The sequence below is a fragment of the Physella acuta genome, unplaced genomic scaffold (genome assembly GCF_028476545.2).
Source record: "Physella acuta isolate Inbredline_101_S28 unplaced genomic scaffold, ASM2847654v3 ptg000374l, whole genome shotgun sequence".
NCBI lineage: Eukaryota > Metazoa > Mollusca > Gastropoda > Physidae > Physella > Physella acuta.
The window spans coordinates 309,633-337,283 of record NW_026731893.1 but is presented as its reverse complement, the minus strand read 5'-3'; the positions used below and the strand labels follow the sequence as shown (position 1 = coordinate 337,283).

Here is a 27,651-nt window from a genome sequence, read left to right as displayed (position 1 = left end):
CCTAACAACTCGTGGCTTCTACTGAAAAAATGATTTCCTTAGAGTGACTATGTCAGCTAAATGACCCAAGACACTTCAACAAGCAGGTAACAGAGATACCATCACCACATCAGGAGCCGTGGTACCCTGTCTGGCACTTAACGAACCAAACAGTTATTATTATCTTACAACAGCAGCACCCCCTCCCCCCCGGGGGCGCTCTTAACCCAGGTAAGTTATTAACGAAGATTAGGTTAAAAAAACCGCTTGAGCTGGGCTTAACCTTTACGCGGACCTCGTTTTAGCGGTTTTTAATTAACCCCGTGGGGGCCAGGCAAAAAAAAAAAAAAAAAAAAAAAAAAAAAAAAAAAAAAACTTACTAAGTTTAGCCGTCTAGTTTTGAAAAATCTACGATAAATTTTTTTTTTTATTTAAAGAATAAATTTTCGCGTTAAAAAAAAGTAAGTCTTTTATAATATACATGAAAATGAAACGCCTCACTAAATATAGATGAAAGGTCGTTTCCTCATTAATCTTAGCTCCCTCTTAATCTGCTGAAGGTGCTGGGTGTAATTTATGTGCCGTTTATTAGCGTGTCTGACGCAGGGAGGAATCGTGTACCGCGGGGCCGGGACGCTGGATGCGGCGGGGTTATTAATTATGACAGTAATGGTTAGTCTTGTGTTTTTTACGGCGTGATCGATTCCTCCGTGGAGCCTGAGAAATGGTTGGTTGGTGTGAGTTGTTGACGGCTAATTGGTAGGTGGTGATGGCGGTGGGGGTGGGGGGAGGGGGGGGGACAAGAGATATGACTGATGACTAAATATAATAAAAAGGCAATCGGACATGACTTATGACTGGTGATTTGAACAAGAAGACATGGGAGATAAACTGCCGCTAGAAAATAATGGGATCTAACAGTCATCGGAAAATTATGGAATATAGTTCGCACGAGAAAATAATGAAATATAGTTCGCACGAGAAAATAATGGCATATAATTGCCACGAGAAAATAATGGAATATAGTTTTCACCACAAAATAATGGAATATAGTTCTCGCCAGAAATAATGACACATAACTGCCACTTGACAATAATGTGACATAGCTGAAACTAGAAAATGACGCGACGTAACTGTCAACATAAAATAAAGGGATATAACAGCTTCAAGAAATCAATGTGACCTAACTGTAACACCAAAACAATTCGCCATGAATGTTGTTTTTTTTTCTTTTTTTTGGGGAAACACTGGATTATAATAACTGTCTCTAATCGTGACTAGACCAACAAAATCTAACCGATTTTCAGCTTCTTCTTTATTCTTAATTTTTGTGTTGATAAGGATCCCCTCCAACACACTTAAGTGTACGTGTCAACTGGTTATGTGCCATTGAGGCCATTGACTCCGATTTCAGCCTGCTTTTCGTTTTGGATTTGCTTCCATAGCCTTTGTCCAACCAAGAACAAACTACAAGGCAGCAGTTGTTTGATTTTGGAGTTGTCTTTCCTAGAAGAGTGGCTGTCCCCAGCTAACGAGCCTCATCTGCCTGTGATTTCGAACTCGAGACTTTTCGGTTTAGCAACCATGAGCTTCACCGCCTCTACCAGCTGATATGCCGATCTTAACAAAACTTCATCTAACTAGTCTAAATCTGCTATTCATGCTCTGCCTACAAAGCCCTGGTGCTAGGGTTAGAGAATTTGGTTCGGTCATTTCAGCTTAATTTTCTATAAGCCTAACCGAGTGGTGCTTCGCCTTTTTGGAGGTACCGAACCCCACTAGTTTCATATGAGCATTCACCAAACCCTTTTTAATAGTACAATCCGCTTGTAAGTCTGGAGTGTGTCTTGGCTTCCGCCGAACCCCTGAGACTGACTCACCGAACACCTGGGGTTCGATTGTGGCCAGGTTAAGAACCACTGCTCTAACCAAAAACAACAAGGTATAATGAATAGTTTATTAATAAAAACATAATTATGAAGCTGCTTAAATGTTTTCTATTCAAATATCAGCCAGGAAAATACTTTCCAAGGCTTCCGTTTTTGCTGAACTATCTTAAAAGCTTTCAATTTTCGGTAATTTCGAAATCAGACAGTTTTTTTTTTCTAGAAAAAAAAAAAAATAAAGCAGGCAATTTCATCGGGGAATTAATAATGATGTGTGCATTACAAGTATTAGCATCATGTTTTAACAACTCTATAGAATAAAAACAAGACGCCTGGATGAAATAGCATGGCATTTTGTGAGCGGGTGTAAGCCGATTGGGGTCGGCAAAAGGTTCTCTGAGCTACCCCCCCCCCCCAACCTCAACACACTTCCAATTGATCAGCTGAATTTTGACGTGATGTATTCCATCTGTGAACAGTGGATTTAAGAATTTTTTTTTTATAACAAGACGGAGAAGGAGCTAATGAAATTCATCATTCATGCCCATGTTTTTTTTTATCCTTAAAGATTTAAATAAAAACCTGGCTTATTAATTAATTACTTCTGGCTATCGCTATGTCGTGTGTGTAATTGTGCCTAATGGTGATAAAAACGGTTAATATTAATTAAGATCCAACCACTAGATCGTGCCGGTTGGTTTCTAGACAGGTTCACATTTAGATGCTACGACGATAGGTAATTTGTTACAACTACTTTTATTGAGTGTAAGCGCTTCATCAGATGAAAGGGTAAACTTTGTGACAAGGTAATTTGTTGCGACTACTTTTATTGAGTGTAAGCGCTTCATCAGATGAAAGGGTAAACTTTGTGACAAGGTAATTTGTTGCGACTACTTTTATTAAGTGTAAGACGGTGTGGTAGAGTGGTAGAGCGCTCAAATGTTAACCTGAAAGTCTCAAGTTCGGATCTATGTCCAAACGTGAGTAGGCCGGACTTTCCTGGGTTAACCCAGCTCTGATGGGCTAGGGGTTAGGTTTGCCTGTCGCCCCCTCGTGGGACATAGGCCGCTGACTAGAGCTTTCTAGGCGTCTCTGTCCTGGGCTAGTCTCTCCAACTGTCCCAAGGTGTATCCAATCTTCTTGTCTTCTTCCAGGTCACGTCTCCGAGCCTTTCTTGGTCTGTCTCTCCTCCACCTGCCCTGTGGATTCCAGAAGAGGGCCTGTCTTGTTATGCTGGGTAAAGGCTTCCTGAGTGTGTGATCAATCCATTTCCAAATTAGAGAAAGTCTAGGAGGCTTGGCATTGCGCTGACTACACCATCCCTTTACATCACGAGGTCAAGAAACACATGAACTCTACGTCATCTATCCTATTAATCATCAGGTCTAAAAGGTGAACTTGAATTACTTTTACCAAGGACTCATTTTTAGTCTACTACAACGACTTCTGAATTATTCCAAGACTCCTTGACCGACTACAAAATGCCTAGAATATTCTAAAAAAAATTTGCTCCCCTCAACTATATCCAGAATATTCTAGAAATTATTGACTTCATCAATAGCTCATATAACTCCTCGACCCTCTCAACTAGAGTACCCTACAACTCCTTGACCAAAAAAAACCTCCTTGACCAAAAAAAAAAACTCCTGGTTTATAAGCCGCCTGTCTAGCTGGTCACAAAATCCCTTGACGTGATGTTTCGAGCCGATACCTAGATTCTGAAATCAATAACTTAATTTATTGTCCGCCCTACTGATATCAGCGAGCTTTTATGGCTTATTTATGAGTAATCTCGGGGTCTGGGAACTTCAGACTATACAAATAAAAAAATTGTATCAATATTGTGTCGAGTGATGGGGATACAGTGTATAGAGAGTGGTGTCAAATTTCTCGAGTAGAGTGATATGTCACGTCCGACTATTTACGACCGCTTTGCTTTATTTTGTAAAAAATTGTAAATGTTAATAATTATACTGCGGTATGTTGGCTACCTAGATATGCCGAGGTACTAGTATTTAGAGATAAGAGAGAACTTAAATAGTGATGGGACGAAGTGGTCGAGTGGTAGAGCATACGACTGTTAGCCCGAAAGTCTCGAGTTTGAATAAGAGTTCAAGTCCGTAGAACGTCATTGAGTCCTCCCAACTCTGATGGATACCTGACTCACGTTAGGGAAAGTAAAGGCGGTTGGGCTTAGTGCAGACCACACTATCCCTTCTTATACCGAGGTCACGGATATAAGTTAATACTAATTCAATTGCCCCATGGACCGTCCAGTTCGAGAGGGAACTTTACTTACTTAAATAGTGAGTACGACAACGGGAAATGAACAGAAAACAACAACCTAAATCAACATCAGCAAATACAACATGGATTCAGTCGAGGTGAGCGAAGGATAATGTTCCGTACGTCAGTAATCTTAAGCGGCTTGTATTTTAGCTTTGGATTTTTATTAAAAATTATTAAGCCACAAGTGGGAACTCCCAGATTAGAGTCTATCCAGTGTTAATATTAACTTCGGACCAAATATCTCCCACAAATAGAAATGAGAACAAGATTACCCAAAAATAAAAATCTCGTACCCAGTCACCCGGTGCCAAATACGAACCTTCAGATTCGAGTCTGCCAAGCCATACATGTTTATTTCCGATCCAAGATTACCAAAATTAAAAACGTCATACCCAGAGTCAATAGCCGGAAATAGGAGCCTTCAGAATCAAAATCTACTAAGAATTATCTTCGTTTGTACCCTTTTCCATCCAGTTATAACTAGAAACCATTAGTAAATAAAAGCCTTAACTCGCCTATCAAGCAGGAATGGAAAATTCCAGACACGTCCAAAACTGACAGTCATGAGAAATGCGTCACACCAACCGACCTTCGTCTAGGTATTCAACTTGAATATAAAGTTCTAGGCATTCAACCTCAATATAAAGTTCTCGGTATTCAACTTGAATATAAAGTTCTAGGTATTCAACGAATATAAAGTTCTAGGTATTCAACTTGAATATAAAGTTATAGGTATTCAACTTGAATATAAAATATACTCACATTTGAATCATCCGTGAATGATGACCTTGGCCTTGAAATACCCGAACCATCTATTTGAAGCTTTGTTACTGCTTTCTCTGAAGAAAAATAAAAAATATAATTAGCATATTAAAACGAAACTACAAAATTAAAAAAAAATTCGATTAGCTTTGCCGATCATCGTCGTAGTTAATGAGTTAACACGAGATGGCGGGGTCAAAAGATAGAGCGAGCGACTACTTGTAAGAAAGAATGGAGTTCGATTCCCGACTGTGGTTCTGTATGACGTTCGCAAGTACACACAGCTATGAAAGTTAGATGACCGGAGCCTGAGTAGGTAAAGATGGCTGAGCATGCTGCCGATCCACACAGTCCCTTTGTATGTCCATGTCAAACAAATACCAACAACACAGAATCGAACTCTACTTAAATCGTGCTTGAATATGTACCTCACTATAAGCTTACCAACAGTGATGTTTAAAAATACTTCACCTCTTAATATAGTTCAAGCTTTAAATACAGCAGGTAACATGATACGGTCTGGTGAAGCTAAGGGCTTGTCCAAGAATTACGTCCCATAATATTAACTGATTCCTAAGGCAAAGGGTATGGGGGGGGGGGGCAATCCATAATGACGTCACGCTTTTTTGACGATTTTTACCTTCCCCCCTTTCCTCGGTCACACATCGTCACAAAAGGCCGGACCACCCCCACTCCTAAAATGACGTCACACCTCAGCCTACAACCCCGCTCAAAATTGCAGTTGAATTGTTCTTAAAATACGATATTTTTCCAAAATCGTGTCTGAACTCTGTCAACATAGAGTATTTTAATCAATTCCTATTACAATTTATTGAAACAGTTTTCTAAAACGCGAAATAACGGCTAAAATTGTTTTTTATAATGCAAACGCGTGACGTCACATTATCTTAACCCCCCACCCTCTCCCTTATCACACACTGTCACAAAAATACGGACCCCTTCCCCTACAAGTGTGACGTCATTTATAAAAGACCCCTATGGAGACAAATCAAGAAAGAAAAGCTGGCTAAAGTCGAGAGTTATCGGGACGGCATAACATGTTGACACGTAATGCTGAATTATTTTGTAGAGAATCCTCTTCAATGTTACAACTTAAGAAAGAAGACGAAGCAAATTCCAAAACAACAATTTGATCGTTACCAATCGTTAAACACACACAAAAAAAGTAAGTCACTTCTTAAAAAAATATGCCATTTGGCACCCACTACCCAACCAATAAAAATAAAAACCTAGCAATAATTATCACATTTTTATCCCTTAAATAGTTTAACAAATAAGAAAGGTATGCTTCTTCCTATATCAACCTTCCACTGTTTCTTTGCCAAATTCATACCCCCCCCCCCTTATGATAGCGAAGTCTTAAAAATAGTAAGGCTTCTTCTTCACTCAGTATGTTCAAACTTACAAGTGTGATAGTCTTTGTCTTTCAAGATTCAATGAAAACTATATATACAAAAGTGTATTCAAAAAATAGAAATGAAAACGAAACTCGAACAGCCCCGGGAAACGAAACTGCAAAGGCCACAGGAAAAAGACAGCGAGTATTTCATCACAGTTTTAAATAACACAGTACATAGGTTCTTTGTTAGTTTTGTTGATTGCATTCATTGTTATCTCACTACTATAACCAACAGTAATCAGCAGATGTCATGCAGAGTTTCTTTCAGGCATTTCTTCGAAGGAAAACGGCCCGTACCATCTTGACGGAGCAGGTATTCCCCCCCCCCATCCCCCCCCCCCCCCCCCCCCCATCCCAGAGCGAAATACGAAATACGTAAAATATAACATTCATATAGAAATTATATTTTTTGCATCCTCTCCTCCTCTCCAACCGGAGAAAAATGTCTGAAAGTAACCCTGATGCCATGTATACCAATGTGTTTCGGCATTACTAATATCTGCAATTGTGTTTAACGCCACGGAAATCACATTTAAGCAATGCAACACAAAAAAATACTAGATCTCGAAAGTGTTTTTTAAAAATGTGTTTTATTTGTTATGGAAATACTAATGCATGCCATCTAGCGCTTCAGACGCGCTACACAAAAGGCGAAGGAAAAATCTGTTTTAAATAAAAGATGGTTTATGTAAACCAGAGGAAGCGGGGCCAGGGTATGACGGGGAAGATGAAGGTTGGTGAATACTCTAGGAAGTAATGGACAGAGATGGAAAGCATGTTTCTTTTTTTTTTTTTTTTTTTTTTTGGGGGGTTTTTTTAACATAAAGCAGAGGAGGTCAGAAATCGGAAACAAATATCCAGACGGGGTGCGCTCGCATAGTATTTACATAATCCGATTTCATAACACGGAGCCGCGCGCGGAAGGAGAGGGAAAATTGACGCGCCGGGGATTGATAAGTAGTCCGCGGGGATTGAGAGATCACACAAATTCATACAGATTGTCCCGTTATGTATTTACGTTGGGTTTTCTTTCCCCATGTAATCCTTGTGATTACACAACTTCTAGTATTGGTTAAACTTTCCAATGTAGGAACACGGGTTAGGTTTTTTCCCCTGTAATCCTTGTGATTACATAACTTCTAGTATTGGTTAAACTTGCCAATGTAGGAACACGGGTTAGGTTTTTTCCCATGTAATCCTTGTGATTACACAACTTCTAGTATTGGTTAAACTTTCCAATGTAGGAACACGGGTTAGGTTTTTTCCCCATGTAATCCTTGTGATTACATAACTTCAAGTATTGGTTAAACTTCCCAATGTCGGCGCACGGGGCAGCTAAATCTAAAAGACCAACACGATAACATAATTATATTTAATATATAACAGGAAGTGAAACTAACATGGTTTCGGGAAATGTTGCCGGAAATCATGTTGTTAATTAGTTCGCTGTATTCACCTAGTACGCTAGAGTCAAAACTGTAACTTATATGTAGTATTGTATAGTTCTGCCGGAAAGAAGATGCATAATGTGGTAAGTTTATACGGACATGCGCAAACAAGAAATAACTAACACCAGCATACTCTCGTTGGCTAGGCGAGAGGCTATTCTTACTATTTCTGGCACTAGTTTTTATTGCACGAGGAAGGATGCATGAAAAGTGCAAAAGTTACAACACTAGGATCCATCCTTCCCTTTAGGGAAAGGCCCTAAAGTATGTCTATAATTGCCATATTATTTAAGCAAGGTTACGGGGAGACTGACAAAATACGAGTAAAGAGACGTAACAGCTTCACTAAATAAGTTACTTTATTGACAAAGTTCCTATGACTTAAATATTTAAAAGGCATTCCTTTTTGTCCAAGGAAAAAACTTTTGTTGGTGATGGCTGAGGAACTTTGCTCAGAAAAATCACGACATGCCTGGAAGAAAATGCCCCCCCCCCCCCCCAACTGAAATTTGATAGTTAATGCGGCCCTCGGACTGAAAAGTTTGGAGACCCCTGCCTTAAAGTATCCCAAAATCTTCAGTTTTAATGAAAAACCATACAATTTAAAAGTCTAAGATCGGAAAGTGAAAAAAAGAAAATATGATTTTCCAATCAGGAATTCCGGGACAACCGGAAATGTGGTCCCCCTTGAAATTGGATTTTGTAACAACGATTTACGTGTACACAAACACCTCTTACACTTGATGAAATGAAGGATTACTTAAGTGCGTGACTCACTATCTCACAGTTTTCTTATGAATTAATTAAGCAAAAAAAAAAATTAACTTCTGTTTTTGAATTTTTTAATTTATTACCTCGCACTCTCTTTAACTAAGTTATACCAATATTTCTGATGGTGCACTAATAATTAGTAATTAGGAAATGGCTGCAAAATCACGTGGATGATGAAATATACCTATAAATCTAAATGCCCATCAGCATCAGCAGCTATAGTAAACAAAGCGCAACAAACTCGTTACAACTAAAATTTTACAATTATCTTTTTGTGAAAAAGAAGTAGACTAATATTTAGCAATGAGCTATTTATTGCGAAAGAAGTAAAACACACGCAAACATGTCGTAACCGCTTTTTACCACAAAATGGTACTCAAAATTCTTAGAACAAACTGTTTTTGTACAACTGGCTAAAAATTTTATAACCGCCTTTGATTGTAAAAGGGAACTAAAATGTACAGACCTCTGATAATCTAGTTCAAAATCTAACATGTTTTGCAATATTTTAATCGTAAAGCTGCAGTAAAATTGTGTAACAAGTTGTACTTATAAATAACGAAGCAATACAAACTTCCGTGGTTAGGTAATTTAAAACGTAAAATGACAGTTACATTATATAGGTTTAGTTGTTAATGACGCCCAAATGTATATGCAACCTAGCACAAAAAAAAAAGTTTTTTTTTTTTTAAACCCCACATACAAAGCAATAATTTTTTTTAATCCTCTGATAGTAAATATACGCTATGGTAACTAGAATATCTGTCCCGGACGATGAAAATGTTTTATTGCTGTGGAATTGAGTGCATGAATAGACTCAACATAGCTCCGGTGTGTTTCCTGAGCAAGAGTTTACTTAGTAGGTTTGATCGGTGTTAATAGCTTCTGGAAAGAAATCCATCTATATAAACCCCAGACCTCCGGTGCCGCACTTAACACTAAATCGTCAGTGTTCGTGTGGTAAAAACATCATTTTAAAAGCACGGAGAAAATCAAAAACAAAAAAAAAATGTTTGTATACACATCTTGAGTGCATTTTTCCTTTGTTTACTAATCCTCCACGAATTTTCAAAATAATTTAATAGTGGCGTCTACTACTTGTTTAAAGCTAATTTTTATGTTTAAAAAACGAAAACTGAGTACTTGCTTAACCGATACCAATGACTTAAAACCAACCGCCATTCTTGTGACATAACAACCAGCACGGCATAACCAATCCCCTTTACATAACAAGACAAACAGCATAATTTAACCAACAACATATTCTCGTGACATAACAAACCGCATGACTTAACCAACAACATATTCTTGTAACTTGACTTAACCAACCCCATATTCTTGTAGCTTGACTTAACCAACCCCCTATTCTCATGACATGACAACCCGCATGACTTAACCAACCCCATATTCTTGTAACTTGACTTAACCAACACCATATTCTTGTACCTTGACTTAACCAACCCCCTATTCTTGTAACATGACAACCCGCATGACTTAACCAACCCCATATTCTCGTGACAATACAACCAGCATGACTTAGCCAACCCCATATTCTTGTAACTTGACTTAACCAACCCCATATTCTTGTACCTTGACTTAACCAACCCCCTATTCTCATAACAAGACAACCAGCATGACTTAACCAACCCCCTATACTCATGACATGACAACCCGCATGACTTAACCAACCCTTTATTTTTGTAACATGACAACTGGACACTGCCAGATTTAAACTATAATTAATTCACAACTCCATTAAGCCGAAGGAGAGAGAAAAGGCTCAGCTGTATTGATTCTTGTTACAATTGATAAAGGGACATCAGGCGGACCCCAGAGAAGGCGACCGGCGAAAGAAATAAAAACACTAGCAGGTTCTGTATTGATTCCCCTCTGTCGAGTGGATCAAAGTGGACAGCTGACCTCTGCCAGCACGTCCATCAGAAATACACGTCAAGTTTGTAACGTCACGAAGGCCGGATCTCTCACCTTTTTTTTTTTTTTTTTTTTTTTTTTCTTTTTTTTTTTATGCTTACAATGTGAGAAGCAGTACGGGTACATTACAGTTATGGCATACAGAGTATTTTATACCATCTACAGTTTATGTATTTGCCTTAGCGTCAGGTTTGAGTTAGGGTTTGATAAATAATATTGTTAACTTGGCTATAGATACAAAAAAGTACTTGCGTCCAACTACACGCTAGCTTTCAATGTGAGAAGCAGTACGGGTACATTACAGTTATAGCATACAGAGTATTTTATACCATCTACAGTTTATGTATTTGCCTTAGCGTCAGGTTTGGGTTAGGGTTTGATAAATAATATTGTTAACTTGGCCATAGATACAAAGTACTTGCGTCCTACGACTCGCAAGAGTATGGGACGGCGTGGCCTAACCGGTAGAGCGCTAGACTGCTAACCCGACAGTCTCGAGTTCAAATCCGGGTCCAGGTCGGTAGAACGTCCCCGAGACCACCCAGCTCTGTGGGTACCTTACTCGATTTAGGTAGAGTATAGGCGGCTGGGCAAAGTGCTGACCACACCTTCCCTTCGAATGCCGAGGTCAAGAATATGGACCGCAGGTCTAAATGGGATTATTAACTGTACACTTTAGCGTGTAACTCATAGCTTCGAAATGTGGAACGAATAAAATACAACGGATAATTGCTAATTGTTTAATGCCGTACATTTTTATATTACAGGTCCAAAGCATAGTCCGGGGGGGGGGGGGTATTTTATGGTTTTGCTAACTCCAATTCTGCAATTCAAACAACTTCTGCCTTGCATATTATTTATATTTGGACAATGTCTGGAGTAAACTATCCGTTTGGTGCATAACATGTAATACTGAATTGTGTAGAAGCAAATCATATTCAATTTCACAACGAAGACCAACGCACTCAATTTAAGCATGTTGTTCGGTTGTAGACGTCTAGTGCATGTTGCAAAAACAAGTCGCAAATATACACAGAGACGTATCCCATTACTTGATGATAATAAGGGCAGTAACCACGTATCATTAATTTTCACTGACCATTAACAGCCTAAAGAAACGTGTGAGGGTACTTTTATCAAAATGATGCGGAGACCACTGCCCGAATCCATCTCAATTTCCACTTGACCATTAACAGCCTGGTCTAACATGTCTGTATATCGACCCCCCCCCCCCCCCCTCCTTTACTGTTCCCCAACCGTCGACGTAGTAATAAAAGCAGATTACATCAAGGCGAGCATCGACATAAAAACGGCCGACAATAAAACGTGGAACATTTCACGGGACGGCTTTACCGTGATACCATTTTAGTTTTTTTTCAAAGCTCACCCCAGTCTCATGTGTAAAAACTGTTATTAGAAAAAAAAAAAAGGGGGGGGGGGGGTTCACGTTTGATGGGTCACGTGTTCATCGATTAAAGCCGCAGTTCACCCACACACAAACAATGCCACTTAAAACGCAATCGGAATAACAAGTTACGGGTGGTTCGCGTTAAGAGAACAATAAGAGAGTTCTGTTTTAGATTTAAGCCACGGCTAATCCAGGGCTTGGTAGTGTCGCTTGGAAAGAAAAACAACACACAATGCATAGAATACACCTAAATCTTTCTTCTATATTTTTTAATTTCTTTATAAGTTTGTATGAGATTATAAATCCAAATGGCCAGATTGAGATTGAAAATCTGATATTTGGCTCAATTTTGTCTGCGGCCCCAGCGATGGTCAATTAAGTCCGGGGAAAGTGGACAACTGGGGCTTGCACTGGCCACAGGGTCTATTCATAAGCTCATAAGCTGTCTATAATTAATCCATGCGATAGACGTCAGACCAGAAAGTATCGACCGATTAGCCAGACACATTTCCTAACAGCGCAACCAAAACTCACAGTATTATACACCAAGTATAACACCTAACAGCGCAACCAAAACTCACAGTATTATACACCAAAGTATAACACATAACTAACAGCGCAACCAAAACTCACAGTATTATACACCAAAGTATAACACCTAACTAACAGCGCAACCAAAACTCACAGTATTATACACCAAAGTATAACACCTAACTAACAGCGCAATCAAAACTCACAGTATTATACACCAAAGTATAACACCTAACAGAAACTAATGATACTTGATAATACGGGTCGATACAATTTGCTTAAAAGTATAATAAAAGGCCAAGAAGCTTAACTTTCATTAATTGATACTAATGATACTAGATAATACGGCTCTGATACAATTTAATGCGAAGGCAAGAAGCTTAACTTATAGTAATTGATACTAATGATACTTGATAATAACTTAAAGAAGGGTACACGTTACTTAAAAGTTCTAAAAGTTAAGCTTCCGGGAATTGGTCGTATGTGAAACGGGTCTGATAACATTTACTGAAGACCAAAAAAAGCTCTACTTCCATGGAATATGTTGATGATACTGGTCTGATAATAAATAGTATACTGGAGGCCTACGTTAGAAGTGATCTGTTGATTTATCCACCAGCTAGACCCTGTGTGCAAACACTGGGCGATTTACGGGGCACGCCGTCAGAGCACTATCTATGCAACTGTTTGTTTCGTTCATAAATAAACATGGGATAACGGATAGTTCGAATTAGCATTTACTTTGTCAAGCCAACGGGGGTAGCTGAGGGATGGTTGGAGGGGGAGGGGGCGGTATTGTTCTATGTTCACTTAGCGAAATTGTTCTATATTCACTTTGCAAGATTGTTTTTCACTCATTTAGCGACATTTCTCTATATTCTTTTAACACTTGTATCAACATTTTCCGTAAGGCATTTTTTTAAGGAGACTTCTTCTTCTACGTGCTTAATTTTAGTTTTGGAAGAGATTCCCTCCAACACAATGAAGTATACGTGTAAATTTGGTATGCGCCATATAGGCCGCGACTACGATTTGAGCCTGTTTTTCTTTTTAGATTCGCTTCCATAGTCTTTGTCCAATCAAGAACAAACTACAAGGCAGCAGTTGTTCGATTTTGGAGTTGTCTCTCCTAGAAGAGTTGCTCGAAACTTTTCGGTTTAGCGACATGAGCTTTACCGACTCGACCACGCCGACCACCTTTTTTGGAGATAATGTTTCTATACTTGCTAGGCAGTTTAACTGAGAATTAGCATTGTAAAAATACAAAACTTACAGTTTGTTGATTAATAATACAGCAAGCATGGGTTTCTTCCAGCAAATATGTGGGATTTTTGTTTTGCAATGACGGATGCGGAAAGCTATGGGATTTGACATGATAGTATAGCCTACTCATACATATATCATAGATATGCTTTAATCAAGGAAAACGGTAAAAGAAACATGAGAGCTAAGAAAGAAAAAAAAAGTAAAAAAAATAAAAACCATGAAAAAAATATGAGATCCGCCACAGAAAGTACCGCCATTGGTCTCAAGTGCTTATTTACTTTAATTTATACGAAATATGTTGGTTTCAGAATACGCCTCTGTATTTGATTTGACAAGAACACGAGGTCTTTAAAAAAAAAACGAGACAATAACAGAGACAAAGTATGATTATGCACACATCCGCTCATTGTGAAGCTTTACAGGAAACACCTGCCGTTGAATACCAGGTCACCAGTTTGAATATTACGTAATGTTAAGTGCGGTAGAAATATTGTTCGCTAGACGATTCAGTTACATAAAAAGAGGTCTATATTTCAATATGTGTGTATGTATATATATATATATATATATATATATATATATATATATATATATATATATATATATATATATATATATATAAAAAGACTGGTGGGGTGTGGGTGGTAGCGATAAGCCTAGAGAGCGGGGAAGGAACGGTTAAGCCTTTACTGGGTGGTGTCTTGTATGGTCCCCACGTAGAGAATTTTATATATATATATTATATATATATATATATATATATATATATATATATATATATATATATATATATATATATATATATATATATATATATATATATATATATATATATATATATATATATATATATATATATATATATATATATATATATATATGGTGGTATTTTTTCCTATATCGTGTCAAATGTTTGACAACTAGCCTCTGGGGCTCAACACACTTTTTTTACGAACCCGCAAATGACTTACCAATACATCAAGCTAACGACACTAGTGTAAACAAGACGAGGCTCAAATGTCACTATCGCAGTGCTTACGCCGTGGTGCAAACATTGACTTTAGATCACTTGTCAACTGATCGGGTAGATTCCTCCCGCATTTTGTTTTAATAACCGATAAGTATCAAGGGTATGAGGTATAATCTACAACAACGCCGTGGACTGAGAATGAGCAAAACGTGGCATTTAATATAAAAACCAATGTTAGTTTAGTTGATTCGTATTCCCGTTAAATGATTACATTTTCCCAAAATTGATGTAATACTCTGTAAATAATATGAAGTTACACAAACTCCCCTTTGATGAGCGTTATAAGGGGTTTAGCTTTGAAACCGTTTGATCCTATATTAAACAATAATTCAAACGCCTCTTGCAGGTTTTCCTGGAAGCTTTTATGTTTCTTCCCGTAACATATAGACCTACTTTATTTGTTGTCTTAAACTTAAATGAAAAACGGAAGTGCTCTTTCAGACTTTCCATACTAACTTGAGCCCAGGAACTGAAAGCGAAACTATCGGGGTGTGAATCGTGTACTCTATCGCTCAGCCACGGCTTATCGTACAATAAAAATATGAAGTTATGTACGTGCGAAATACCTAGTAGATGGTCGGAATTTCACGAGCACGAGCCAGTATTTATACAAGACTAAAGATATCGTTCATGTGCTGTATTCGGAGTTTCTTCCAGACATCTCGTCGGGGGAGGGGGGGGGGGGATGAATGCGGAGGCACCGACTCCCCCGAACGAAACAAAATTTATATAGAGAATATATACATTTACGCATGTCCTTCCCCCCCCCCCCCTTCCCTGAAAATTGTCCGCCCCCTCCAACTGGAGAAATAAGTCTGAAAGAAACACTGGCTGTGTTCACACGCTTATATATAAAGAAAAAACCCCAGACTCTCTATTAAACATGTACGCATATTTACACTGCGGTTTGGGGTGGGTGTTTGTTTATCTTAATCTGTTTCCATTTGTCATAACTCGCTCCAGTTGTGGCTAAGCAAACTCACTTTCCAGCATTTTGCTGTTTTAGTGAGGGCTTTTTTTTTCTGAGGGTTTAAAAGAAAGAAAGATCAAAGCAGAAGTGGAATGACAAGGTCGGAAAGGTAAGAATGTTTCAGAAATGGTAGCAGATGGGCGGGAAAGGACTAGTTTCTGCCAGATGACGTATGGGGTGGTCCAGCGGTCCTAGATGGTTTGAAAGTTTAGAGTAGTGTGGCATGATAGTTTTAGTGGACCTAAACATCTGTTGTAAGTTAACTAGGTACAGGCTTGGTGGTCTAAAAGTCTAGTGTGGGAAAGTCTAATGTAGGAAAATCTAGAGTAGAGTGGTCTGCGAGTTTTAGTGGACCTAAACATCTGTTGTAAGTTAACTAGGTACAGGCTTGGTGGTCTGAAAGTCTAACGTAGGAAAGTCTAATGTAAGAAAGTCTAGAGCAGAGTAGTCAGGGAGTTTTAGTGGACCTATACATCTGTTGTAAGTTAACTAGGTACAGGCTTGGTAGTCTAAAGTCTAGTTGAAAGTCGAGAGTACAGTGGCCTGGGATTTTAGTGGGCCTAAACATGTGTTGTACGGTGGACTACGTACAGACATGATGGTCATGAACATGTAGTGTATAGTGGTCTGAGTACGGCAGACTACGTACAGACGTGATAGTCTGGAAGTCTAGAGTAGAGTGGTCAGGGATTTTTAGTTTTTGCTGACCTAAACATATATTGTACGTTAACTAGGTACAGGCTTGGTGGTCTGAAAGTCTCATGTAGGAAGTGTATAGTGGGTGGGTAATTTTAGTGGGCTTTAACATCTGATGTAGAATAGACCACGTACAGACTTAGGTGGCTAAAAGTCTAGTGTATATGACCTAACAATTTTAGTGGACTTTAACATCTGATATACGGTGGACCACGTACAGACTGAGTAGGCCTGAACATGTAGCGTATAGTGCCCATGGAAGTCTAACGCGTAGGCGATCTACTAAGTCAAGAAGGTTAGCCCACCCCTACTGAGCTTAATAAAGCACTAATTGTTAAGCTACTAATAACAATATAAACTGTTAATTTGTATGGGTAGGGAGGGGGACATTTAAACAATTCGAACATTCATCATTGGGTTTAAATTTAAAATCTTAATGAGGGCTATATCGTGAACCAATCCTACAAATGCCTTGCAATTAACCTACACTTAACCACAGATGAAGAGATTGTGCTCGTGAATAAAAATAGTTTAGTTTAACAATTGTTCGCGTGATAATAAGTCACCGCAACAGGTGGGCGGCAACCTTCAGTGGGACTAAGATAAACAGTCACAAAGGGCATCAGCCTGATGTTATCTGTGGCAGTAACGGGGCACTATCTGCCACACAAGACCTGCTGCCAGACGACGTTTGTTACGCCAGGGGTTCCAATCAGGAATCTGGGAGTTCGTTTCCTGGATTCGGGAAAATTCTGCGGTCTTGGGGGGTCAGCCGGTCGCCATGGGAGTCGGTAGTCTAGGTAGTCAGCTATGTTCCCTCTAAGCTGCGCGTTCGCGCGGCAGCGCAGAAGTTTTTAACTACCGCGCAGTCATTTTGTAAAATACATGTTTCCTTTGATAATATAAGACTTAAAACACCGCGTACACAAAATACAAGTTGCACACTATCCTTTTCCCATTAGCGGAATATTGTTAGTCAGCCGTCTTGAGGGTGGGGGTTGGCTTATTTATAGTCGATTCCGAAGCCGCGTGTTCTAACCTTAAAGACCCGATACTCCATTGAAAAGGTACATATGAACTAATGATAACCTTTGTAATTACAGATTACATGTAAATGTACTAAAAGTGGGAGACATAGGGAGTATACAATATTACAATATTATTACCACTGACTTTATTTTTAACATTTAAATTACTGTGATGCACTATGAGAATTTAATGGTTTTTTTTTTAGGTACGAGTAAGTGAACTATACCATATGTTCTCTAAAAAAGTATTTTATCTTATGTTAAGGATACACAATGAATGGTGTGTTCAATGCTATCTTTAAGCACCTTAAGGTTCAAGTTGAAGATAAGTCCGTCTGTTTCCACAGACTGAATTGGACTGTTTATTAATGACAGCAGTGACGTGTTACGTTTAGTATAACGTGTCGTCGTCGTTCTAACCCCCCCCCCCCTCCTCCCCCAACCATGACAAAGTCCAGCTCTACAACCGACGTTTTCCAGAACCATGTCAAGGCCTGGAACTCAACAACAAGTTACCCAGATCCACGTCAAGGCCTAACCTTCATCCAAAGTGCAAAAATTAAAACCTTCAGAGATGTACGCCACCTTCGACCCCACCCCCTTTCCACCACACTAATTCCCCCCTCCCCACCTCCAGCAGCGTTACATTTTTTTAAATTTACCTTTACGAAACCGCGTTGCGTGGAGAACCACCGAGGCAACCACTGGCCGTGATAACCCAGCTACTTCACGCTCGGCGTGGCGTGCAGTCTGTGACAATCTCTACACTCTAGCATTATAACCACAGCTTCAAAGAAATCCTTAACTGCGCGGTACCCGCACGATTGATTTTCGCACCTAAAACTCATCAACGTTTCTTGCGCATTGAGGGAATGAAAAAAAACCCAGCTGTAAAGGAAAATAAGCGAGAATACAGGGTTACCGAAGACGTAACCGGGCGCGGAGAGGGTCTGTTTATTGACCCCCCGACCCCCAGCTGAGTAAAAGAAAAAAAACACATTTTTGCTCGTTTTTTATTGGTATAGAGGTCAGAGATCATGCCGCAAGGTGGGTCAAGGAGATATGACCCCCCCCCCCTCGTCCATCCACATCCTGATTATCAACCCCAGTTCCGCTAATGTAATGTAGCCTTTCGGGCTGATGAGCAATAGGTTATTGAAAGCGCTCTCGAGAGTGCTCACGCAACCTTTGAACTCTGACTCGGGGAAAACTACTTTGAAAATATGGGTAATGGCAGCCTGAAACCATAATCAATAAGTCGCGCCACGGAGCCCACTTAAAACAGGATCCATAACAAATTTGAAAAGTAAGGGGGACGGACATTGGAAATACGGGAGTCACGCAAGGCTAGTCTGGAGAGTTTTGTTTCCTCAGTTAGAGATCGATCTGCTGGTAGTAAGTAAGTAAAGTTTCCCTTTCAAACCCGACGGTCTACGAGGCAAGTGAAGTAGAGTTCACTTGTTTCTGTGACCTCGGTATATGAAGAGATGTGTGGCCAGCACTATGCCCAGCCGCCTTTACTCTCTCTAACGTGAGTTAGGTACCCATCAGAGTTGGGTGGACTCAGGGACGGTCTACTGACTTGAACCCGGATTCGAACTCGAGACTTACGGGTTAGCAGTTCAGCTCTCTACCGCTAGACTACTCCGTCCCATCCCCTGGTGTAACGCTGTAAAGTTTCAAAAAGACCATTTACAATGTGCAGAACGTGTATTTTGTTTTTAAAACTACAGTACGGAAGATAACTAGTTGTAGATTTAGAAGTAATAGGGCTGGTAAGTAGGTCACCAACCAGTACCATAGCTCATGCAGGTTTTATTGAGCCGGAGAACTTACCAGCCCTATTACCGGTACACCGAAAGATGGGAAACACCGTTTTAAATCGAGTTCTTTTTTTTTTTAAACTATTTTGAGAGATGATTAAGTTCAAAACATGATAACATTCATTATAAGAGCCGTGATGTATTAATAAAAAGATATGTATATCTTCATTAGAAGTGGAAAATGCAACACGAAATTCATTAATTAAACAGTCGTATTATTTCCTTTCAAAGGACGGCGTGGAGGTAAATATTTATACTGCTAACCCGAAAATCTCGAATTTTAACCCAGGTTCAAGTCGGTAGAAAGTTGCTGAGTCCACCCAGCTCTGATGGGTACCTCTCTCGCGTTATGGAAATGAAACGCGGTCAGTGTTTCTTCCAGACTTTTTTCTCCGGGGGGGCACTTAAAATCTTCGGGGGGGCGGTAAACTTTCTTCGGGGGGGCGGACACTGTTAAAAGTATATATTTTCTATATAAATTATATAAATTTCATTTCGTTCGGGGGGGGCGGTAAAAAATTTTCGGGGGGGCTGGAAGAAACTCTGAACGCGGTTGGGCATAATGCTGACCACACTACTCCTTCTTATGCCGAGGTCACAGAAACAAGTGAACTCCACTTGTCCCATGGACCGTCGGTTTCGTAAAGAAAACTTTATTTATTCATTTTAAAAGCGCATTTGATTAATAAAAAGAGCCACATCGATGTGATAGTGAAGCTTCCACTTAGAAGAACCTCAGATTTAAAAAAATCAAACATATCCAATGTGGTAATTCTCAACGTGTAACCCAATCTCAAACATTGAAATTAATTTTACAGCTTTTTCCACAACTCGTTTTCTTTCTAGTACAAACTAAAAATAAAACATTTTATCACACAGAACAAACCCCAGTTGTTATATTTGAACAGTTATTTTACATCTGTTCTTAGGCTTGGATGAAGAAAAAAAAGGCACAATATAAATGCATGTCGGGAAGGGGTCGCTTGGACAACCAGTGCAGCCCAGTACACCAGGGAGTAGTTTTAAAAGAAATACATTAACAATTGCTTTCAACCCCAAAATATTGCGTGCCCATGATTTAGGGGTTTGGTGGGCGTGGGGGCGTGGCATGTTGATGTGGGCTTAAGTTACGGAGCATTAGAATTAATATTTCAACGTTGTCTGTCCAGCTTGATCAATAGTTTAGTGTAACACAATCAAACGCCGACCAGTGGAACTCCCTGACAATACTAATCAATACTAATTATAAACTGATTTTACTAGTCGGAAAAGTCAACAATCTTGCCGTAAAGAAAAGAAAGAAAGACTATTTTTATATCAAGTCACAGATTTTCAACTGTTTACTTGTCGAAAAACACAATATTGGTACTCTAGTGTAAAGAAAAGAAAAAGACCCCAATTTTTAGCGCAATTTCCATTCTGGAGAATTGCGTTTATTAACCCGTCATTTCTGGATGTATGAATGAATGGATGGATGGATGGATGGATGGATGTGTGTCCGCAGCTTTAAGTCGTATCTCCTCCTCAACGAAGCAATATCGATGACTAGTTCCAAAAGCAATTATGTTAAGCAAGTTACGAGGATGAACATAGGCCATAAAAATTACGGGTTTCTTTCATGGATTTCCCGGAAAAGCCAAAAAACCTCGAAAAAAAGCAGTTTTTGGCCCATATCTCGGCAAGCAGACCACTTAGCGACTTAAAAAATATGTACCAATCGATTCCTGCCATAATTTAGAACAATATTGCCGAAGAAAGTTTTCAAAAATATCCTTTCGTTCGGTCACAAAATTTTTTTTGAATTAATTAAAATTTGGACCGAATTAGTAGGCATTTTATGCAACCACACCACACGCGTCATCACGTTCAATAGCTGCGCCATCACGTTCAATGGCTGCGACGTCACGTTCGGTAGCTGGGCGCGCAATGGTTTTTAGTCATGTTACTCTATTGTAAATAAAACATGTAAAATACTGAAAAAAAAATTAATAAAAAATGTTTTAATAACTAACCAATGGTTTTACTAACCCTGCTCTTGATTTACGCTACGACAGAGCTATTTTTAGATAACACAAGGAAATTGCGCTAAAATTGTCACTAGACTTTTTTTAATTACTTGTTTTTTATCACGGAAGTTTTACCTATTTATATTTGTAAACATTTCTAAGCTTTTTTGGGGCTTTTTTTTTATAACCGCATTATAACGAATCGTGTACACACAGGATATAACTATAACAGGAAGAGGGGTAGCGGGATAAGATAAAAGAATAATTATACCCTATTGGCAGTATGTTTTAAAACACCGCATTTGATTGGTTTAATTCTTATATCTGCTTGCTATACTTCTAATTCAAATGCTTGGGTGATAATTTAAACAATATTATGTAGCCACAAATTATTTGTAAGATAGAACGTATATTTGTGTTTTGCATGAATCGATATAGATCTATGTTTGTAGCTGGGTTTTTTTTTTCTATCATGTACCATCATCCCCGAAACATCAAGATCTGTGACAGTGCATTAGAATTACGATTTATTTCTTTACTTAAGATGATTGTTATCAATTCTTGGTACGTTTTTGCGTTCCGGGCGGCTATTGTTAAACTCAAGGCCTTTCATTAGGGACAAAAAAGTCGCCATTTTCTTTTTAACTTGGTAAGTGCTACACTACGTTTCCTTGGTACGGCGCAATCTATATGAATCGGTTATATTTTGTTAGTCTAAATTTTGGCCTAAATCCATTTACTTCGGGTACCGTGTAAGTCTGAACAAAACGCATTGTGAACTATTTGATAGCACACATATATTTTACTTTGTAATTGATTTCTGTAAGGTCGCTCTCGTGGAATTATAAATCTCAGAACATTATCATTATTATGATGGATTTTAAAAAAAATTGACATTAGATAGCCATGTTGGAATGGATTAAAGGTAATTAAATATGATCTAATTTGTCGAAATTATACGTAATTATACTTAATGAAGACAGAATCAGCCGAATGGGACCCGAAGGTTTGGACAAGTGTACTATTGTACAGTAAAATACCAAAACGTGTGTGGTTTGTTTAAGTGTCGACCATTTTGGGACTATTTGGATGTGAGAATAACATTTTTTATTATTAACCTTAAAGAAGATAATTTCATTAATTACGTAGCTTCACTTAATAAAAAATATGGGATAGGCGTGGCCTAGTGGTAGTCAAGATTTGAATCGGGGTTCAAGTCCGTGTTCAAGTCCGTAGAACGTCGCTGCTGAGCCCACCCAGCTCTGATGGGTACCTGACTCACGTTAGTGAAATTAACTGCGGCTGTGCATAGTGCCGGCGACTCTATTCCTTCATATGCCGAGGTCACAGAAACAAGCAAACTCTTACTTCACTTGCCCGGTGGACTGTCAGGTTCGAAAAGGGAACTTAACTTTACTTAATTAAACACAATAATCGGTTGAGAGATGGAGCGTATTACAAACCCGAAAGTCTCACGTTAGACAAAGTAAAGGCGGCTGGGCCTAGAACTTGAGTGGGCTATCCCTGGTAGAGGAAACCCTTTACACAAGTTCTACCGTATGGAAATACGTTTAAACAATCAAATACACAAAACATAAAACAGAACTTAAGTACAAAAATTATATAATGACAATGAACGCTAAGTTATAAAATATTGGCTCGGGCAGATGAGGCTCGTTAGCTGGGGACAGCCACTCTTCTAGGAGAGACAACTCCAAAATCAAACAACTGCTGCCTTGTAGTTTGTTCTTGGTTGGACAAAGGATTTTGAAGCAAATCCAAAAAGAAAAGCAGGCTGAAATCGGAATCAATGGCCTCATTGTCGCATAACCAGTTGACACGTATACTTAATTGCATTGGAGGGAATACCTTCCAACACTAAAATTAAGAACCAAGAAAAAGAAGAAAGATATATATTTGTTATTTGCTATGTTTAAAAAACCAGAATATTTAATGTAATGAATTAATATTATATTTTTTGTCTACCTATTAAAAAAAGCTCGTATAGGTCTAGTATTAAAGGGCGACAACAGCGGGAGCTGGTGTTTAAACGAATGATTGTTGTTCCTCGGCGATTGGCATACGAGGGCGCCCGCTTTTGTTTGTGGGAGTTTTTTGTGCTCGTGAATGTCAAAGGTTAGGTTACTCGGTGGCACTGCGCAAGTCCGTATAAATGCTAGAAAAGGAAATCGTCGCCCCGCTCGTAACAGATTAAAGGCAAAGGCGTAGCTAGGTAAAAGAGGGGTGGTCCGCCTTGGGCGGCGCATGTTTTTGTTTCAAATAAATAAATACATGGAAGCGTAATCTAGAGTACAGTTCCACACATATTTGTTGATAAAATAGTGGAAAATATGTCTCCATGAAACTAAAGAGTTGAATCGTAGCGTGAATAATGTAATTAAGATTATGTTAATGGTCAGGGTGAAGATGTAGCAAACTATAAGCTTGATACAGCTCTGAAGACGCTAACGGTGCCTAAGTCATTTCCCTTTTTAATATTATGATCGTATTTTGTAGAGTTATCCCCAAAAGGAAAGAAAAACTAATGATTTCTATCAGCCATTCACAATTCACTGTAAACAATGTGTTGATTCAAGGCAAAGAATTCAAAAACATAACATTGAGCAATAGCATGCTCCTTCATTTGCCAATAAAATCCAATTAAAAGAATATAATCTCTTTTAAAACTTCTATGTGTCTACCTAACTGTACCACACTCGCATTATTTCTAAACGATACAACACTTGCATGTGTACCCAACTGTGCCACCCTTACGTGCATATCTAACTGTACAACATTTTCAATTCTACCAAACTGTACCACACTAAAACATCTTGTCCCTAACTTAACCACACATACATGCATATCTAACTGTACCACACTAACATGATAACCAAACTGTACCAACTTGCATGTTTACTAAACTGTACCACACTTGCATGTCTACCCAACTGTACCACACTTGCATGCTTACCCAACTGTACCACACTAACATGATAACCAAACTGTACCACACTTGTATGTCTACCAAACTGTACCACACATATGCATATCTAACTGTACCATTCTTGCTTATCTGCCTAACTATACCACACATATGCATGTCTACCCAACTGTACCACACTTGCACATCTACCAAACTGTACCAGCTTGCATGTCTACCAAACTGTACCAACTTGCATGTCTACCCAACTGTACCAACTTGCATGTCTACCCAACTGTACCAACTTGCATGTCTACCCAACTGTACCAACTTGCATGTCTACCAAACTGTACCACACTTACATACCTACCCAACTGTACCAACTTGCATGTCTACCAAACTGTACCACACTTACATACCTACCCAACTGTACCATACTTGCATGTCTACCCAACTGTACATCACTTGTATGTCTACCAAACTGTACCAACTTGCATGTCTACCAAACTATAACACACCTGCATGTCTACCAAACTGTACCATACTTACATGCCCCTAACTGTACCATACACATTTTAAAAGCTCACTCACCTAACTTGACCCAGGCAAACTCCAAGAGAGCCACTTTGCTGTTCAAATTATCCAACCATCTGTACAGAGTCAATGAACACAGCATAAAAATCATGACTGCTCCCAACTGGCGCAGGTGTAATCCACAAAAAGATCCAGGCAGTCTTTGAAGCAGCATAATCAAGCTAACAACTATATCAAATGCCTGACGATCCAATTGAAATATGTTCACAGCTACATAATTAGTTTAATCATTGATTGAAGCAGCATAATCAAGCTAACAACTATACCAAACGCCTGATGTTCCAATTGAAATATGTTCACAGTTACATAATTAGTTTAATCATTGATTGAAGCAGCATAATCAAGCTTATAGCTATACCAAACGCCTGATGATCCAATTGAAATATGCTCACAGCTACATAATTAGTTTAATCATTGATTGAAGCAGCATAATCAAACTTACAACTATACCAAATGCCTGATGATAACATTGAAATAAATTCCCAGCTACATAGCTAGTTTTAATCCTGGAGAAACAATGACAACTGTTTTAACCATCCGCTATATAGATCTAATATTTATGTGTATAAGCAAATAACTAGTAATTGCAATTTAAAACAAGTTTAGGTAGCTTTTTTAACAGAGTAGTAAAATAAGCTACATACAAATTTATATTAAGCTACTTGCCAAGCCAACATCAGTAGATCAACTAGCTTATTTTAAAAACACACCAAATTGAAAGTATGTCCCCGGGCGCATGGAAGGGTCGCTACGCCTCTGAGCTGATTTAGTCGACAGATAAGATCACAATAAAAGTTGAAATCTAAAGCTCATTAAATTGTCATCATTACAAAAAAAATAAATAGAAAGTTTATAAAAATTATCTGCGATAAAAAGGTTTTTTTTTTTAAATTAATGTTTAAATTTCATTTACACTATAAAATGAATTCTTCCAAAAAATATTTTTTTAGATGCTGCAAACATTTTTATTTTTGTTATTTTATCTGAGGATAGGGGTGTTATATAAATGTAACTAAAATGAATTTTTGACAGAATTATATACCCATAGATATTACACAAAACCAAAACCTAGCAACCCAGCTCAGCATATACAAATTTCTATACTTTTCAGTCCTGATACATTCAAAATAAATAAAATTGCTTACAGAATCTATTGTTTGGATTCGAAACATTATCAACTCCAAATTGGCTATGTTTGTTTTTATTAAAAATTAAAGGTTCAGACCTAGTTAATAGTTATAAACAATGTAAAACCTCGTCACTAATAATGATGCTAACTTAATCTTTGTATCATGTAAAATATAACGGAAATGAGCTTCTTCATAAACATGACTGCAATAATAAGAATAATAGGCTAATTATATAAACAATAGGCCTACAGTTAAAAATATATGTTCCTTAAACCTAGTTACTTAGTACAGTTACTATTTGCAATAGGCTAAATAGTAGTGTTATTGTAATTTTGTCTAATTCTCTTAAGGTACTTAGACAAAATTACAATAACAAATTCTCTTAAGGCTTAAGGTACTTTGTGTTAAGTTGGCGTAGACTAGAGCCTAGTTAAGTCACCAACTGGTTAGTTGTTATTTTTTAGTCTAAAATTTATAGGCCGAATATTCCTAATATTAATAGATTCTAAAAATCTAAATCTATCATAATCTATGCCTGGCCTAAGATTTCTTGATAAATATTTTATGATTTAAGAATTTAGGTATACTGTGGCACTATGCCCTACTTATTAGTACTTATGCCTTTGGTCTATGCTAAGTACTAGACTAAGTACAAAGTAAGTTAAGTATTTGTAAGTTTTGTATGCTCTGTTAATGTTAATATTTTATTTAGGCACTAATCATTCACTAATGTTTTCAGTTTTAATTCTAGACTCTAGATCTAGATAGTAGATATTAGCTGATATTAGATCTAGGCCTATTTATTTAGGCCTTAGGCCTATACTTTATTTAAAATTTTAATAAAAAGGCCCACACAACTTCCGAAACTGTTTAATTTAAATTAATAAAAATTATGAATAGTACTAAGAGTTTAAGTACTTAGATCTAAGTACCAAGTTAAAGTAATGCAATGTGCATGATTATGAACATTCTATACTCTATACGTACACTCAGTGTACTACACTGTTTAAAAATAAAAGACGGTAGCCTAAGGCCTGCCTTATCATATGCACACACGTAACTAGTTAGTTAGCGTAGTAGAAGCTGCTAGACCTCAGTTCAGTAGTACACACTCTGGAAATAAACAAACCTATCACTACTGGGTCAAGTATGAATGAGCCTCAATGAGCATTGCGTGTGAAAACAATATCTATAAATAAACCACCTTTGCTTTGAAAAGGTATTTAATTCATTAACAAAAAGTTTTTTTTAATTGTAATAATAGTTCTACACGTTATTTTTACACAGGTTCATCCCATTCTCAGGCACAACACAAAGCTTCCAAACCACTGCTAAACAGAAGGGAAGAATGCTGAAATATTTCTACCAGACCTGAGGAAATTTTTGTTACTGCTGAACAAAGTGCGCATGCTCAGTAGAAGCAAAGCTAAAATAGCACACGCGAACCGAGGAAAATTTCCCCTGCGATAGAACAGAAAACGTCTAGATCTATAGTCTATGCACACACACTTTGGATTAGTCAATGTTAAAAAGTTTTATACATTTCCCTCAAAATATTACTTTTGAAATACATGTTAACATTTTTTTAAAAAGTAAACTCTGAGCGAAAGGTTCTTAATAAACATTATTTTAAACCCCTTTTGTTAAGCCAGGCCTAAAAAAAAAAACAGTACCTGTGTTAGAGTATTAATATGTCAAAAAGAGTTACGATAAGATACCCATGTTGACGTCCTTGGTTCTATTTTGGTAGCTTAATTAG

At 38.1% G+C, this 27,651-nt stretch overlaps 1 protein-coding gene across 2 annotated transcripts in view; it reads right to left on the bottom strand.

Annotated features, from left to right (window-relative positions):
• Positions 1–25,046, bottom strand: part of LOC131941863 (heparan sulfate 2-O-sulfotransferase 1-like) — an 82,452-nt gene extending 57,406 nt beyond the window's left edge. For both annotated transcript variants that reach the window (XM_059301426.1, XM_059301427.1), the window contains exons 1-2: positions 24,760–25,046; positions 4,917–4,993 (exon numbers count right to left, since the gene is read on the bottom strand). In XM_059301426.1, coding sequence (XP_059157409.1) covers positions 4,917–4,993; positions 24,760–24,916 — 234 coding nt within the window. In that variant the 5' untranslated portion in view covers positions 24,917–25,046. The remainder of the gene's footprint in view (positions 1–4,916; positions 4,994–24,759) is intronic.
• Positions 25,047–27,651: the final 2,605 nt, after the last annotated feature.